The following is a 17131-nucleotide window of genomic DNA, read 5'->3' as shown; positions in this document are numbered from 1 at the left end:
TGTGAGTTTATATTACTGGTGTTCCTGGAGCAGTAAGTTCAGTCCTCAGAACCCCCAAGATGCCCAAATTCCCAATTCCTTTTCTGACTTGCTGACTGGAGACTCATCTCGAAGTTTCTGATGTCTTCTCTTCATGGGGGGCTGCCTTGCTTATATTTTACTTATGTATCTGCTGATATTGTTGAGCTGAGAATACTTTCCTGCTTGTAATGCAAAAGCATCATGCTTGTGCTTAGATCTCTCTCATTAGAATTCTGAACTAACACCTTTTTCTCTCTTAATCCTAAATTAACTTAGACTAGGCAATTTCCTTCATGGAACACGCCTGTTTTCTTACTACTATTTTGACTGTGATTTCAACTAACATTTTGTTCTATTTCATAATTATCGATTAATAGATTATATTAACTTGTAACGCTGAAACCTAAAGATTAATGTCTAATTAATTAATTAATTAAATATTAAAATGTCTGATAACAAAACCCTTTAAGTCACACTAACTCTCCGTATTGACTGAATTTAAAATCATTGATGATTTATTGTTATGTAGATGCTTGCTCCTTATTTCTCGTTGTCTATGCACAAAGGTCCATATGACCAGTGGTAGGGGTTATTTAATTATTAGACTCGAAGATTGAGATATAGAAAACCCCGCTCCCCCACTACTAACAAAAGCAAAACAAGGCCCCTTCACTTCTGTGGTTCAGCTCTGGAGGTGTGTGGAGATCAAGCAACTCCCTAAACAAGGGCTATAAGCTCTTTGAAGTTCATGGAGTATGGTCAAGAGCTGCATATACTGACGTCCACTACAGAACTCAGTCACTGACGGGTGGCAGGCATTTTATATGATATTAGGTCTGACTGTCACTTACCATCCATCAAGGTCTGAAATGTTTCATCAGCACGGGCCCCATAGAAACACCATAGGGAAGAACTTTAGTTAGCTTAGCTGACAGGTAGCCCGTGCCAATTTAGTAAAAGAGGTAAAAGATCCAAAATGTTGCAGTTGGTCTTGTACGTTTCCAAAACACTGCATTTCACAGAAGATATAATTTCTAATAAAAATCTACTTGTGATAAAATGGCACTCAGTGTCACACATATAACATTGATCTGTCATCCACAAACACACTGAAAACTTGGCAGGAATGGTAACTATTTAAGACAAAGAGACATGGTCTGTGCGGATGGGAGGGGGAGAGGATTTGCTTGGCTCCCTTGTCGGTCAAAAAGAAAATTCAAAATGTAATTTTCATCTTTATACTTTGGATTTCTAGGTAATTCGCAAACAGTAGCGGTCTGACTGACAGAACTTCTCTTGCTAAGAAAATCTTCTTTCTTGCAAAATAACTCAGCTAAATAACAAAAATGCGAATGTCTTTGGGTACTGGGGACTCCTACAAAAGCTGTTCATGAAGTAAAATAAAGGTGGCAAATCTGAGGTACGGGCACGTCAAAGTGGGCAGTATCACCTGTCCTACTATAACATAAAGCGCCCTTTATGATCTGGATATGTTGCTCCCCATGCAGGAGGTAACGTGCAACCTGACAGCAGCTATCCACGCTAACGCACCGGATACTTACATGGCAGGAAGCAGTGACTCAACTGGCTCCGCGTGCCATTACGAATATCTGTTTGAAGAAAAAGCATCAACTAAGAATAAAGGAGCAACTGCAATACAACTCTAAATCAGGGGTCTTCAAATTGGGCGGGGCCCCCCCCTAAGGGTCCCTCAAATGATCCAGAAGGGAAAGGGTGGGAGGGGGCACCCGGCTCTGGCCAAAATAAGCATGATGCTAATAACAGGGCTTTGGTTAAGCTGAAAAAAAATGATTAGCAGCAAACTACCCTGTAATGGGCCTTCACTAACACGTTTTGTCATTTATATGCAAGCTTGGGGTATGACAAAATGAAAGAGACTCCAAATACTCTTCAAAACCCCCACCCCTAATAATCACAGTGCATACGTTAACACATTAGTAAGTCCTGCCTGACCATAGCAGTATCTTTGGTATAATGTATTTGATTGCATTTTTCAACAGTAACAGAACTTAACTGCAATATTTAAATACGTCTAGACATATTTGAAACATTGCCAATTTATTAAAATAGCTATGAAAACTTAAGAGCAGGGTGGAGCGATGATTTTTTTTTCTACTGGGGACGTCGCATTATAAAGTTTGAAGACCGCTACTCTAAATCAGTGTCCGCGAGGATGAACAAATCATTGTGGGACATTTTTATCCTGTTACAGGGGACAGACAACACAAGCAATAAGTGTACAGTCGGTGCTTGTCTCCACACTAATACAAGTTGAGATTCAGCAGATGTCTACCGTGTCCAGGGTGTGGCTCAATTTCATCCGGGGCGGTTCTCGACCTAACCTAGTTTTCAAAGCTGCAGTCAAATATCAATGGCCCCGGGAGTGAAACTTTGAAGAAAGAGGTAGGAATGTGAAAACTCTACTTACGACTGTAAAAATAATATTTAAACAAAGCATGTAGATTCACAGTATCTACCCTCTTATTTTTTTAGTTTTTAATAAGAATGTGACTAACCATATCGCATTGAGTGTCACTCCTAATACTGTATTAAATACGTTTTGCATTTCTCCCAAAGCAAGGAAACAAGTCAGTGCAATACATGCATGAGCCATGCGCAATTGTCACCTACACAGCTCTTACGAAAAAAAGGATCCCCATTTCCAATACATACAAACCCTATTTATTTTGTTTACTAACAGAGCCAAGGATAATTTAATCTAGGTAACATCGCTCTCTTTGTTCTTGTAGGGGAGGCTGAAAATATGACAGTGTTGGTTACATAACCGTACTTTATCCTGCGAATTAGGAAGGTTGTGAGTAGGGGACTAACAGTTTTTCATTTGGATGTCATGGCTGGGCGATTCTGCAGGTGTCTACTCTCTTTTCGGCTGAAAAGTCACTTTTTGCAGAATGGGTAGATGTATATATAGTTTCCAAGTATTATTCTCCCTATAGAAGCCATAAAAAGTTCAGTAGCCTATTTTAAGAAACCTTGGGTGCCACGAAAGGATATTGGAAGATCAGATATCCCTTTGTCGGCGAAATTAGAACTATGACAATGATACTTTACTTTATAATGGTTAGAAATGCGTTGCTTTTCTGCTTAAATTATCTTGAGTTAAAGTACACTTCCTCCACTAGACATTCTGCTGTTTTACAGATACTAGAGCAAAGCAACTGCTGTATGAGACAGGATGTGACTGGCTGTGAGGTGAAAGGCTGGGAGGGTGCTTCACTGTAGGTTTTGTGGGCGTACAGTGCCCCTCCTTCCTCCCCCTAGGTGCCTCTGGCCCGAAGTGGGGATGGGGGAAGGGAAACGAACAGCGCTGCCTGGGGCTGTTATATAAGCACGGAAAACAGGCGCTTCGAACCGCCTCCAAACCTTGCCCCTCCCCGCGGCCTGTCACCAAGCAAGAGCTAACGTGGCCTGCCAGAGGGAACCCGATGTCACCAGCTCCGGGGAGGCAGTGGCTTTCTCCGCCCACTGCCTCACCCTGGACACAAGGGGGGTGGGGTAGCGGCAGGAGCCAGACCAAGGGGAAGCAGCTGCAGTCCCAGGTATGACGGACGGACAGGTGTCTGGAAAGGAGCGCAAGCTACGATGAAAGCATCGAGGCTGTCATGTAGGAAGTGCATTACTACCAATTTGCTTTAAAAAACAGTATACGGCGTCACAATGCCTTTCACTGAACTGAAAGGCGGAGCGCAACCTCAAACGTTTTAACACAAATGAGCACTGTTCATCATCCAAGTAATATGTAAACATCGACACATCTTTTGCTAAAGCATTATGCATATGTTACTTTTGGACTATTGTCATGCAATTTAATTGAAGCTGTAGTGGAAAGTTATTATTTCAAAATGGCCAAAGTGTTAACTGTGACAGGAGTACATGATTGCTATTAGATATTTTTCTCATTTACTAGTATTAGGTGGGTTTTTTTCAAGCCCATCTTTCACTGGGGGGATGGTGAGTCAACAGGGAGCTGAAGTTCATCTTTCTAGACCTCTTCTTACCCCCGGTAGAACCCCAGTCTCCTCGCGCAAAAGGCTTATTTTACTGCACCCAGCCACTCTTTCTACGTATTCATGAAATTAGCCCTTTTACCCGAAAATCCTAATTTACCGCATAAATAAGAACCAACAATATCAGTACACTTCTATTGCTTTCACGTGAACTAAGTTCACATGACACTACTAACAGCTGTACGTCACATCGATAGTTCAATACAGAAACAAATAGTGTTTTGCGCGCGCGGAGGACTACCTAGTATGCATAATTTGAATTTGCGTGTTTGTAGGGAAGGTGTGATCAAGAAACATTTATTGTAATAGTATTTATATAGCGCTTACTACCCCTGACGAGGTGTCGAAACATATAGTTGGACACCGATTAATTCATACGCACACTTAGGTTCTAGCGCAACACCCGTTGTTGCAGGTTGTAGACAGATACACCTGCTTGTACGAAACATTGCAGACCCCCCTCCCATCTTCGTTCCCCCGGCGGGTCCACCCCACCTCCCACGCGCGCTCTGTTTACACACGCACCTTTCCTTCCCTGTCCTCTTTCTACCGCTGAGGCTCTCCGCCTCCTGTAATTGGCCTTTCACTGACATGTAGCCCCAGTCCGGATCTGTAGGACTTCGTGTTCCGGGTTTTTCGCGGGATTCCTCCTGCTCACCCTCCCTCTCTCTGCCCAGACTACATGACGTACCAGCGGCGCGGTCGCCGGGTGGTGTCGTGAGCGGCGTTTGCGCATGCGCAGTGTGACCGTGCATTTTTTTTTTTGAAGGGGGGGGACAGTGTGTATGTGTCGCACGGACTTGCCCGGCAGGAGCCATTGCGACAGTGTTTAAAGAGAAAGGCTTGGACTGAGCGTGACAAGCCGGGGACGAAGGGCGCCCCCGGGGGACCCTGAGAGAAGTCCCCCCATGCCCCCCGGCAGAGTGCGGCGGTGCCGGGCCGCAGGTAGATGCTGCTGCTTCCCCCCTGCACAGGATGTCCTCGGAGGCTGATCCCAGCAGCCTGGAGCGCGGACCCCCCTCCCCGCCCCCTGTCGCAGCCGTGTCAGACAAAAGACCCCGGGGCAGGCCCCGTAAAGATGGCGCGCCCCCGGTGCAGCGGAGCCGCAGGAAGTAAGTGCTCAATGGTGGGAGTAAAAGTAGCAGGAGGTTATGTCTTTTCTCACGGCAATACGTGGTGCCTGCTCTCGGAGAGCGCGGGAGGGGTCAGTCTGGTTCACCCCTCTTATACATGTATTCTCGCATTGCCCTCCTCTCCTTTTATTTTGCCCCTTAAATGTTCTCGAGACAGACTTCCTTTTCTGAGCACACCTTCTGTCAGCCTCCAAGAACTTGAATGGATTGTTTACACTTGTCTCTTGAGTTCCCAGTTTTTTCAAACTTTTTGTTGACCACAAAACTCGTTTTCGTTTCGGTTTAGCGGTCATATTCGTTCTGTTTTCCCCTTTCATATATGTTTTTTTTCTTCAAATTTGGGATTCCGTTTCTTGTCAAGTTGTGTCTCTTTACGGGGGCATTGCCTCTTCTTCAGGAAACTCTTGCTTTTGACCTTCCTTTTGGGTCTATTCTCTTCCCTCGCTTATCTTTGGGATGGAGAGTAAGCTCGTTTCCTTTCGTAGAGGGATTCTCTTGTTACCTTCCTTTTTCTTTCCGTGCAAGTGCCTTTAACCTTTTCGATGGCCTCTTCCCACCTATCGGACCTTATGTTTTTTTAACTTTATTCCTCTTCAGTGGTAGACCCTTACTTTCAGTCATGTCTCATATTTGTTGCTTGGTGTTTCTGGAAAACTGGCAAAGAGCTCCTAGACTTCGAATTCCTGGGCTCCAGGAATACAATGGACGAGCTCGCGGAAGTTCGGCAGGGGCTCACCCGGACTTGTTGGTTTGCTTCTTTAAAGTAGAGCAGTGGCTCGATTTGTTTTCAGACTGCGATAATCACAGGTATCTCTTGAGAACAGTTAACATGTGAGAGGGGTTATTCGTTGGAGCACTGCGTTGCTTATCTCGGCTTTTATGTAGATGCTACTACATACGATGAGAAATCGATTTCAAATAAGTTGGCAGGGCTTTCAGACATGAAACCTGTTATGCAGTTTTAACTCGACAGATCTTAATTTCAAGATGGCGTTGTGAAATTCACATCACTGTATGTAAAGGTTCGTATTTTAATCTGTAGTGGGTGGCTGTGCTAAATTTGTTACAGTGGTTGTGAAAGGCGTATTGAGACAGCATTACGAACTTGACTCGTTAAACTCATAGTTTCCTCGTGCTTCTATAATTATTGAAAAGCCTAATTGAGTTTTGAATTAACAGATCGGCACTTAGGTCTTTTGATGTATTCTATGTAAAAGGGGGGGGGGGGTTGCGGCGTTTTACACAAGAGCCTTATAGTCACTGTTTACCTTTCATTTTATCAGGAGACACTGACTGCGTCACTGCACGTTTTTAAGGCAAAAGCTTGTTTCATTTTACTGTTATCTTACGTGTACATGAAACACTGCAGGCATAACAGAACATGCCCGTTAAGTGTGGGCAAGAGTGGCAGCGAATCCTCACACACTTTCCCAGGGGCCGAATTGTTTGGCCTGTGATGTGACCGAGGGCTGCATTGATGCCGATAGGGTGTCAGTATGAGGTTGGGGGCGAGAAGAGACAGTAAGTTTAGTGTAGGGAAAGTGAAGCATGTACATGTAGTGGCTACATTTCTCAACGTGAAACCAGAAACCTGTGATTAATCCAGGCTTCCCCACTTAACACATATGGTGTGATCCTAGGCAATATAATAGGAACCCCGGACACACAGAGTGCGCATAAGAAATTACTTGCCTTTAACGTCACTATCGGCATTGGTTTCCGGATGGGGGTGAGGCATGAATGTTCTAAAAAAAAAAAAAAAAAAAATATCACTTTTGTAAAAATAAAAAAAACCCTTTCAATGCACTGATATAATCCTATGTACTAAGGTGAAATGGTTCTACATGTTAATTAAATACACTTTTTGAATTTTGAAGAGACTCTATCGTACTTTTATGCTTTTGCTGCAAGATGTCTTTAAAAATGATTGTGTTCCTAAAGTTAAGAGTCACGGATACAGTGATCCACGTCAGAAATGTTGTTCCTGTTTGCTTTTCACTTGTTTTACTTAATCTTGCATTCCATAAATTATTTGCTTTTTTCCCATGTAGCATATTGCATTAGTATGAGTCCTGTAAATTGTCACCTAAATGTCCGTGTGAGTTTTTAGATTGTGGGTGGGTCCATATAACATGCTATGACTGAGAGCCTTGGAGTTGAGACTGAAGACAGTGTTAGTTTCTTAAACTGTGTGTCAGTAGGTCATAAATGTGTTTAGAATACATGCTCATCAAGTCCTTGTTCTCTGCATATCACACATTGTAATGGCCACATATGCCAATTGTGATTCTGTATGTGAAGAAGGTAGATGCAGTGGAAATATTGATATGGCATGAGTTTAAAAAACAAATGTAGTGCTTACAGGTGAGTAAAAGCATAAACAGTCCTCTGGGACTCATTCAGAATCTTGGAGGCCTCTTATTGATTTCAAGGAATCTAACAACTTTTTGTAGCTATTGAGACAGGAAGGGTGGTATCTGTCAATTACATATAATAATGATCTTATGCAGCAATATGTGAATAGGTGTTCAAGTGTAGACGACGCAGTGCTCAAAAAGTAAAAATATTTACAATACATATACATTAAGACACTATGGGGGTAATTACAACAGTGGCAGTTGCCAGTTCTTCTTCTTCTTCACAGGAGGTACTGCTGGTCCTAATATACCAGGACAGCTGTGCAAGCAGCACCAGCCTGGGGACTACGAACACCCTTTCTGCCAGGTTTTACATGGCAGTGGGCAGTGCAGGGACCCCCATGGTGAGCCCCGCATTCCTGAACAGGGCGATGGGTGCTAGTGCACCCTACGCACCGCAGCATTGCTGCTGGCTCAATTATGAGCTGGCGTCTGTATTGTGGGCTGTTTCTGGCTGGGGTGTTTTTTGCCCGCTGACCAGCATGGAACTCATGATGGGGCCTGCTGGAAGGCGGCCGAACTGGCGGCAACGTGACCGCTGGAGTTTGGCGGACTGCCTTTTCTGACTGCCAGACTCAAAATGACCCCCTATATATTTTCCATGGTTTTGCACACTATTCATTAATATGTGGATGCTGTAGGGCACTTTATAGACCCTACTGATATTTCATCCGAAAACCAAGCTGAGTGTGTCAGTGTTTCACCCCGTATGAGTTTAAGCGTCTCCTCAGGACCAAGTCATTTGGCCATTCAATCCACATGTCTGTATGCGTCTCTCTTGCAGTCTGTCGCACAACCCTAGGTAATCATTACACTGCTAGATATGAAATTATGTCCCACTCCTAACATTGCAGGCCAATTCTGCTGCACAGCGAAAATCTGTGAGCGTTGAGGACATCCGCTTCTAAGTTTGTCGCCAAGAATACTCAGTGTGCAACTTACGATTTTGGGAGTGAGACACAATTCCACATCAGGCAGTGTATTGATTACCTAAGATTTATGGCGAACTATAAGAGAGACACATCCAGACTCTCATGGGTTCAATGGTCAAATGACTTGGTCTGGAGGAGCCACTTAAATTCAGACTGGGTGGAAACGTTGACACCACCACCCCAGCACTTGGTTTTCAGATGAAATGATAAAAGTAGGGACTGTGAAGTGCCCTTCAGGACCCAAATATTTGTTTATGCAAGTGTGTAAAACCAGGGGAATTATACAGTGTCTTAATGTATATGTATTGTAAATGTGTTTACTTTTTGAGCACTGTCTGCACTTGGTCACCTATTCACATATTACAGCATATGACTTGTTAATATATGTAATTGATAGAAATGACCAGCAGTTAATTATTTTGTTATTTTCTTCCCTTCGTGGCTCAATATCTGCACTATGAAAAAAAAAATGTGTGCGATTAAGTGGATTCCTTAAAAACAATAAAAGGTTTTGAATGTGTCCCGTTGAACTGTTAATGCTTTATATTTATCCTGGTCTCTGTGAGCATATAGGGTTGTCCTTGTTTTGTATTATGTGATTACAGGCGAGTACATTGTGTGGGTGGGGAGACATTGAAGTGAAGGAGATGGAAGCAAGTACATGCAGAAGAGTGAAAAGTTGGTGCTGAGCAGGAAAGGGATGAGATGTGAGATGCAGGTGGAAGATTGGTGAAAACTGAAAAGGAAAGTATAAAGTGAATAACAGGAGTGATTGAGACACCCTGAAGTTTACCCCCCCCCACAGACCTTAGTAATGTTTAAATCACAGCCTCAAGTTTCCAGAATTGAAATATTGTCACTTACATTTGTTGATTCTCATTTATCTGATACTGCTAACAAGCTTTAGCAAGGCCATTAGGTTTGTTTGTTTTAGGTGCAAATCTGTTACTATGTATTCTATTCGGCTTTAATAATAGAAAGCTCACAGAGAGACACCAAAATATTGGTTGGGGGTATGCTATGGGTAGCACAGGATTTAAGTTTTTTTAACCACACGTTTAATTAATATATTAAAATCATATCATGTGCGGAAGAACTGACATCTCATAAAAGCTGCGGACCTCGTCCTGACACTTCGTTTTGGCAAGCATATGGCCTAGGACCTAGGTCATTCTTAAATGCCTTGCCATCAAATTTGCTGTGACTTTCGTTGCTGTCAGCCCTCCTTTATCTTTGTAGTATGTAGCAATGGCAAGGTTGGGTAGGTGCCTTACAAAAGAAATGCTAAAAGCAAAAATCCACTCTGGTAGCTACCATCTTTTTTTGCCTGGTAATCACATGTCATCGGAGGTAATGGGTAAATCCTTATTTGTTTAGGATGTGTGTAACTACCACCTGTAAACTCTAATCCCTGCCTCGTATGTGCATCACTAAAGAATAGTCAGTCATGATATCATGCGAAAAAGTGTGGGGTGTGTGTGTTTCTCCCCCTCATTGATGACTATTGCAGAACTTCTTTTTTAGGTTAGAATAACTTGTTTTAACGATCTGCCATGGGCAGTCTAGATGGAAGCTGATTGATTTTTATATATATATATATATAATATATATATATATATATATATATATATATATATAATGTGTGTGTGTGTATATATATATATATGTATGTGTTACTTCTAGAAGTGAAGGGGCAATATGGGTGATCCTGTGAAATTTTCATTTATTACCCCCCCGACCCTATGGAAATTGGAAATATTGAATATGTGTTCATTAATTGTATTATCAAAAAAATGAGCATACATATATTTATCCAGCCAGTACCATATGTTACAAAACTATATATAGAAATGGGAAAAACTGAGACATTAAATATCTTCATAGTATATTCAATACACTTTGCACAAATATGGTTAATGTCCCAGTATGATATGCAATCCAAAACACAGCCAACATGGGTTTCGTTTTAAACAAGACTACCTCAATGATGTAAATGCATAAAAAGTCATGTTCTGGGAACACTTGAGACCCATCTGAACCCTAATAGAAAAACACAGAAGTGCAGAATGTGAAAAATGAATAGGTAACTCTGAACCGCAGAAGAACACCATCATACAACCAAAGTGATAATGTAAAAGAAGTCGTACATCCCAATGGTATAAAATTAAGTATCTGAACCAAAAAATCATGTTGTGATAAGCCATCACTATCAAATAAAGATAAGCACGACAAAGTCAAAACATTACTTTTTAAGATGTAGAGAAAATATCATTCAATATTTCCCCAAAGAGATGATCCCATTTTAAAGTAGTGCATTCATTTCAGTTTGTGGTAGATCAAATTAATTAGTTTGTCATTAGTGGGGGGTGGGGGATATGAGCTCATGCAGACTGTTCATGGGCTTAATAGTTGAGCTAGAGGAGATTAGGTGTTGTTGATCGCATATGTATGCCTTTTCAGAAGAGGAGAGGTTGTAATCTTTGAAATGAGTTGGGTGCAATTTTCAGAAATACATTAATAGAAATTAAGGCATGTGATTTAGAGAGGTTGTCCTCAGAGGCAGGAAGCTTGCCATGGTTGTAAGGGTAGGAGAGGGCCATTTGAAAGAGGAGCACCAGCAATCAAAGTTTAACTATAGGTCAGCTGCCGGAGTTAGAAATGTATAGAGGTTGCTATTTGAGATCACATGCAATATGAGGATGCAGGATTATGGAAAGAAACGCGATAATGTGCGTGCGAATAGAGTGCTCAATTAAGTACTTTTGATAGAAACTATTATCAGGTGAGCAGTCTGTCCAGTGCTTGGCTATTAGTACACCAGCAAGGTCTGTTGATCAACTCAGAGTTAGGAAGCATAAAGTAATGACTGGACACACATACATGCCCTCCTGGTCCAAGTTATCCCCTATGCACTGGGAAAACCATCCGTTTGTGAAGAACACAACATCCAAAGTCTTCATCTCACTTTAGCACATGTGGCTACAGTGGCCGAACCACACAGGTAACTGTCAAAACCTTTCTTTCTGACGCAGAGCACAAGAGGCACACGTGTTGAGGTAAGAACCTCATGGTGCGCCTCAGTGAGGAATAAAAGCCTCACAGTGCATCTATCTGAATGAAGTTAGCTCCGCACAATGTACAGACCGAGGTAAGAAAGCATCAGAAGTCGCCTCAAAGTCAAATGAACACCCACATTGCATTTTAAGGATGCGATCACCTCTTGAGGTAAGGGAGCCCAAGACTGCTCTTTGACCAGTAATAAAAGGCCCACAGTGCATCGCGAGGAGGTGAACTCTGCGCGGTGAGCACGCTTTGAGGTGAGAGAGTCTCGGGGTGTGCCTCATTGAGTTAAATAATGCACTCTGCATGGGTGCTGTGACTAGAAGCAGTTTGCCCCGCCCACATAATCTCAACGCCATATTTCAGCTCGTTAGCAGCACGGTTCAGGCTTTGCTTTTCATTTCTCCATGCTTGCCTGCGGTACAAGATTCCGAATCCCAAATTGTTTAATCCTCTGTAGGCTGTTTAAAAGCCACGCCTAGTTTGCGTAAACTCTCCAAGGAAGCCATTCAGAAGTTAGCTTTGATTCTCTAATGGGTTTCCCTCATTGCGAAGTCGTTTTAGGAAATTTGCAAGCAGTTCTATGTCCACATTACACAATACTAGATATTTAGCTCCCGGTTACAGTGTTATTCCGTGCTTTCTGCTCAGGGCGCTATTTTAGAATCAGGCAGACGAGATAACTTCATTAAAGTTAAATGTCGAAAGCTTTAGCTTAACTTTCCTTTTTCCCCCGTATGCAGTTACTTACATTGTATCTGAGGATCCACTGGCAGATAGGGCACACTCAGATCACGTGCACTGTTAATATTTTAGATGATGTGTAAATTGTTTAATCCGATAACAGTAATTTATTAATTTTAAGTAAACCCTTTCGATGGAGATGAAGTGATTTGTACGCTGTCACAGTTAGGAGCAGAGTGTGTGTCAGGACAGCCCTTACCTATAAGCCTGTCAGCCAGGGCTTTGCTCAGACACCCCCTCTGACAGTGAGCAGGCGTTAAAGTTTATGTAGCCCCTCTTCATGCGCAGGCCGCAAAGTTCTTTTTGCTTCTCGGACTTGTGAATGTTCATTCTTCGCGTATTTTACTGATAGGGCACGTTGTTTATGGACAGTATTGGAAATGCATGAGAGGATTTCTCGCAGTTAAACTATCAAACTTTTGCCGTACAGGTTTGCAGTCTTGTGTATGCAATCGATGTATCATGGGGAATGTTAGACATAAGTCTAGTATTGACTGCTTAGCACTTTATTCGACTTGCTTTTCAGTAATTTTAGTTGTATAAAAATAAATTACATCTTTTTCGATTGTGATTATACAAATTGTGTAACACTTCCGTAAACCTAACTGTTAAAGCTTTAAATGCAGCATATACTCAAGCAGGTATTTTGGGGGTCCTTTTTTCCTAACTGTGAACTTTGATAATGTCTTTACAATGCAAACCCACAAAAACGTAGAAGTGAGTGTATTTCATCATAAGGGGCCACTTTTCATGCCTAGTGTTCAAGTGAAAGAGGGGACCTGCGAGTGATATGAGACTTGCCACACTCCTCTTTAAATTTAGTTGTTACTTGTAAGCTTATCGACAATAACGTAGTAAATGTAAACACATCAACCGACCGTTCTTTGTGGGTTTTTAGTTTTAAATGCTACCGTTGTCATTGGGGAGCATGTTAGCCGACTCGTTCTTGAACCTCGATCCATGCTTGGATTTTTAGTATGTTCTGCAGACGTGCAGCAGTATTTTTGTTGACAAGTGGAGGCAAAGTCAAAGAAGCCCCTGTTGTTTTTTCTGCTACTTTTTTGCATCCTGCAGATTCTAAAGGTACCATGGGTTTGTGGATTCCCCTGGAGGGGACTGAGAAATTAGACAAAATACAGCAACATTTTTTTTTCTTTTGGGTGGGGCAATGGGAAAATGTGCTGCAGAAGAAAGCATCTGTTTTTCCCTGCAGATGGCACCAACAAAAAGGGTTTATGGTGCTAAAATACTCCGCTTTCAGGAACGGGCGGATTTGAGCCAGAAAACAATTTTTTTCTACACAGTTTTGGCATATTACTTGGACATACCCCATTTCTCCTTTTTTTGTTTTTTTTTGTTGATGCTTTCATTTCAACCTCATTCCAGTTACTGGTAGAATAGGGTATAAAACTAATGGTGGATCCCGGAAAGGTATACATTTATGTAGATCCTTCAAGATTTTCCTATAGAAAGTAACAGTTGAAATGAAATTGAGTTGAAAGAAACAGCCACTTGAGTCTGTTTTCATCTGTAACTTCTAACCATGACGAAAGCAATATACCAATGCATCTGCTGGATTCTTCCGGTTGCAGAGAAATATAGGGCTTGTAGGTTCTCTAAGAACCCATGCTACCCAGAGCCAGTAAGGTAGCTGCTCCTTACAATGGGTTTTCATTGTGTACCAGGTGTACAACAATTCATTTGGTAAAATATAAAGAATGAAAAATAGGTATCAGGGAAACCTATGTTTCCGAAATGGGCACAAGATACGGAGTTAGAGGACAGTTCTCAAAATGACTTCTTTCATACACACTATATTACATGTGGAAGGCACAAATGCAGAGGCAGACAATTGGTAAAAACACTTATTCTGCTATTCTGTTTCCTCCTAGTCTCCCTATGAAAATGGTAATTCACCTGTGTGGGTAGGCCTACGGCCTGCAACAGTAAACGGCTCCAAATGCTACGTTGACACATCACATTTTTCCACCAAAAACGGACTTTTTTTTTTGCAAAGTGCCTAGCTGTGGAGTTTGGGCTGTAGCTCAGCCGTCACCTAGGGAAACCTAGCAAACCTATACATTTTTAAAAACAAAACACCTGGGGGAATCCAGGATGGGGTGACTTGTTGGGCTTGCACCAGGTACTGTTACCCAGAATCCTTTGCAAACCTCAATTTCTCTAAAAAACAAAACAAAGCACAACCCGCCCTCCCTCCCCCTCCCCCCCCCCCCCCCCCAAAAAACAAAAAAAAAACAATTACATTTCCTCTCATTTATGTGATACAAAGCGCTGGAACCCGAGAGGAGCCACGACTTTCCTATGACCCAGCCCCCCGCCAAAGTCTCCCAATAAAAATGCTATCCCACTTGTGTGCCCGCACAAGGGAAGGGCCCAAATCGTATTGTGGCGACATAAAAATTACTTATTACAAAACAACCTGTTTTTGCAAGAGGGGCACCTGCGTTTTTGGTTCCCGGGATCTGTGGCCATCTAGGTAAACCTACCAAACGCCAAACCAAGGCATTTCTGCAAACTGGAGACTGGGGAGTCCAGGGAGGTGTGGCTTGTGTGAATCCCCTAATGTTGTTTTTTTTTCTCCTACAAACCTCAAATTTAGCTAAAATAAATAAATCACATTTTCCTCACATTTCTGCATGGGATCACCACTCTGCCACAAATTTCCTACCGCCCAGCGTTCCCCTTAGTCTCTCATTGTAAAAATAATACCTCACTTGTGTGGGTGCCCAAAGCAGAGTCAGTCTTCAAAGTATAAAAAAAATACTGAACTTATGAACACGCTTTGGTGCCCCCTCAATCTCTACACGTTTTTGGGCCTTCCCTTCTGCAGGCACTTGGCCCACCCGCACAAGTGAGTTATCATTTTATCAGGGGACTGAGGGGAATGCTGAGTGGTAGGAAATTTGTGCCGGTGCAGTGAAATAAATATCTTGTGGCTACCCACCATTATTTTTAGACACATATACTGGTTGGATTTGGTACGAGGGTGAGCGATGGTTTAATATATAAAATGTTATTAATGAGATTTCACCGAAATTAAATGCACTCTTAATTAATGAAAGGTAAAAAAAACGGAACCAATGACTCGCAGCTCATGAGCTGTAAATCCGTGTCAAGCAACCAACCTCTTTACAGTCCAGTCATGGATCTTTCATACGCGGCGCACACAGGACTGTTCACTTTGCTGCCCGTAGGCCAAGCATATTACAGTAATCCACAGACAGCTCATCATTTTCATGCACCCACATACCTGACACATTAATCACACCAGCTGGTGGAGCGTGTGGACTGGAGTTTGGCAAGCAGTGTGTGTACTGACCAGCAGCAAGTCACTACTCGCGCACCGTCAGAATAGTGCCACTCCATGCACACCTCCAGTCAAGCTCCAGTCCATGCTCACCGACATTGCATTTGTTTTTAACAAAAAAGAAAATGCTAACTAATTGTAGGTGAATACAAAACTGAACACAAAAAGCTCTAATTAAATACATGACACTAATGCCAACTGTGAAACTGAACAAAACATTATAAAACAATAAAAACAAGCAGTTTACTTTTACACTGTCAGTAGCTCTTAAAACTTCTTTTGGGTGTAGTACATTCTGAAACAAGCGGGCACACAGCCCAGGTTTAGGAGGACAGTTGAGTCAGAACATACAACTCTTCTTCCCCGTGCCTGTTCTCATACAGACTCTACAAATCCTACTGGAAAGCCTTTTTTGGGTGTGGGAGGAATGTGATCAGCAAAGTGGAGATCTTTCAATCTAGCCACATCCGTCACCACTCCAACTCCAGGAACGCTTGCATGTTCCACTACAACTAGGTTGCCTATCACAGACTGCTGAAACTGAACAAATGTCATCTCAGATTGTAGAGAACAATCTTTGAACACAAGAAAAGTGTTAAAGGTTGCTGAGTGAAACAGATGGATATCCAACTTCTTATACCAAATGTAAGCCTTATAAACGGCAGTGTAAGGTTACAACCTCTGATTTACCTTAACACCACCCCTGTGCCTATTGAGGTCTAAAATGCACACAGGTTTGCACTCTTCAGCAACCTGACCCCAAACAGTCACATGTGAAGTACTTTCATCATGGTTAGTAGCCAGTATGTAGACATCTTGTCGTAGTTTGGACTCTAGCTCTTGGCAAGACTGCTGGTTAAAGGGTGACAGTACTTTTGCTTGTAGGCGGCTATGCCTTTCTTACAACAAGTCGCAACTGTTGTCCCAACCTTACCGGCTCACTAGCAGCACCTCACCAGAAACACAATAGTAAAAGGTGATTTGTGGCAGTCTTTACGCATGGACTCGAGAAAAAGACATCTCAGGGAGTGTCGTGGTTAAACGGAGATTACCCCTTTCTCACAGATATATCATGCCTCATACAAACACAGGCAATGACAAAGATTCAGTAAAGTTTCAATAGTTTTTATTCAACATAACTGCAATTTGCGATAAGTTGCATGGGCTGCAATGATTAGGATAATGAATAATGCAAGAAACAGAATTGTAAAGACGAGAGCCATTATTACGAAGACCCCCACCATCTTGCAATACATAGACAAGACATACAAGATGTAATATGCCCTAATATGAAATGCCTAACCTCCTACCTAAAGGAGAGCTGGGTTTGCTAAACCTAATCTGCCAATGCCATGTCCATGAGAGGAGTCCTCAACCCTCGTTATTTTGGAATGAGGTCTCTATCTCAGACGCCGCGGGGACACGAAGACTGGGTCAGCGTCAAGAC

The 17131-nt window shown here is 42.3% G+C and overlaps 1 protein-coding gene and 1 long non-coding RNA gene across 15 annotated transcripts in view; one reads left to right on the top strand and one right to left on the bottom strand.

Moving 5' to 3' along the window:
* LOC138261774 (uncharacterized) overlaps window positions 1–4715 on the bottom strand; it is a 510577-nt gene extending 505862 nt beyond the window's left edge. For all 5 annotated transcript variants that reach the window (XR_011199148.1, XR_011199147.1, XR_011199146.1 and 2 more), the window contains exons 1-2: window positions 4596–4715; window positions 1584–1631 (exon numbers count right to left, since the gene is read on the bottom strand). This is a non-coding gene — a long non-coding RNA (uncharacterized lncRNA). The remainder of the gene's footprint in view (window positions 1–1583; window positions 1632–4595) is intronic.
* A 69-nt stretch (window positions 4716–4784) lies between these two features.
* KMT2C (lysine methyltransferase 2C) overlaps window positions 4785–17131 on the top strand; it is a 1516687-nt gene continuing 1504340 nt past the window's right edge. For 5 of the 10 annotated variants that reach the window (XM_069211116.1, XM_069211118.1, XM_069211117.1 and 2 more), the window contains exon 1: window positions 4849–5182. In XM_069211116.1, coding sequence (XP_069067217.1) covers window positions 5046–5182 — 137 coding nt within the window. In that variant the 5' untranslated portion in view covers window positions 4849–5045. Of the gene's footprint in view, window positions 5183–17131 lie in introns of all 10 variants that reach the window. The other 5 variants (XM_069211124.1, XM_069211114.1, XM_069211120.1 and 2 more) reach the window with 4 other exon arrangements.

Source organism: Pleurodeles waltl, chromosome 10 (assembly GCF_031143425.1).
Source record: "Pleurodeles waltl isolate 20211129_DDA chromosome 10, aPleWal1.hap1.20221129, whole genome shotgun sequence".
NCBI lineage: Eukaryota > Metazoa > Chordata > Amphibia > Caudata > Salamandridae > Pleurodeles > Pleurodeles waltl.
The sequence above is the reverse complement of the archived record's forward strand: the minus strand, read 5'-3'. Positions and strand labels throughout refer to the sequence as shown.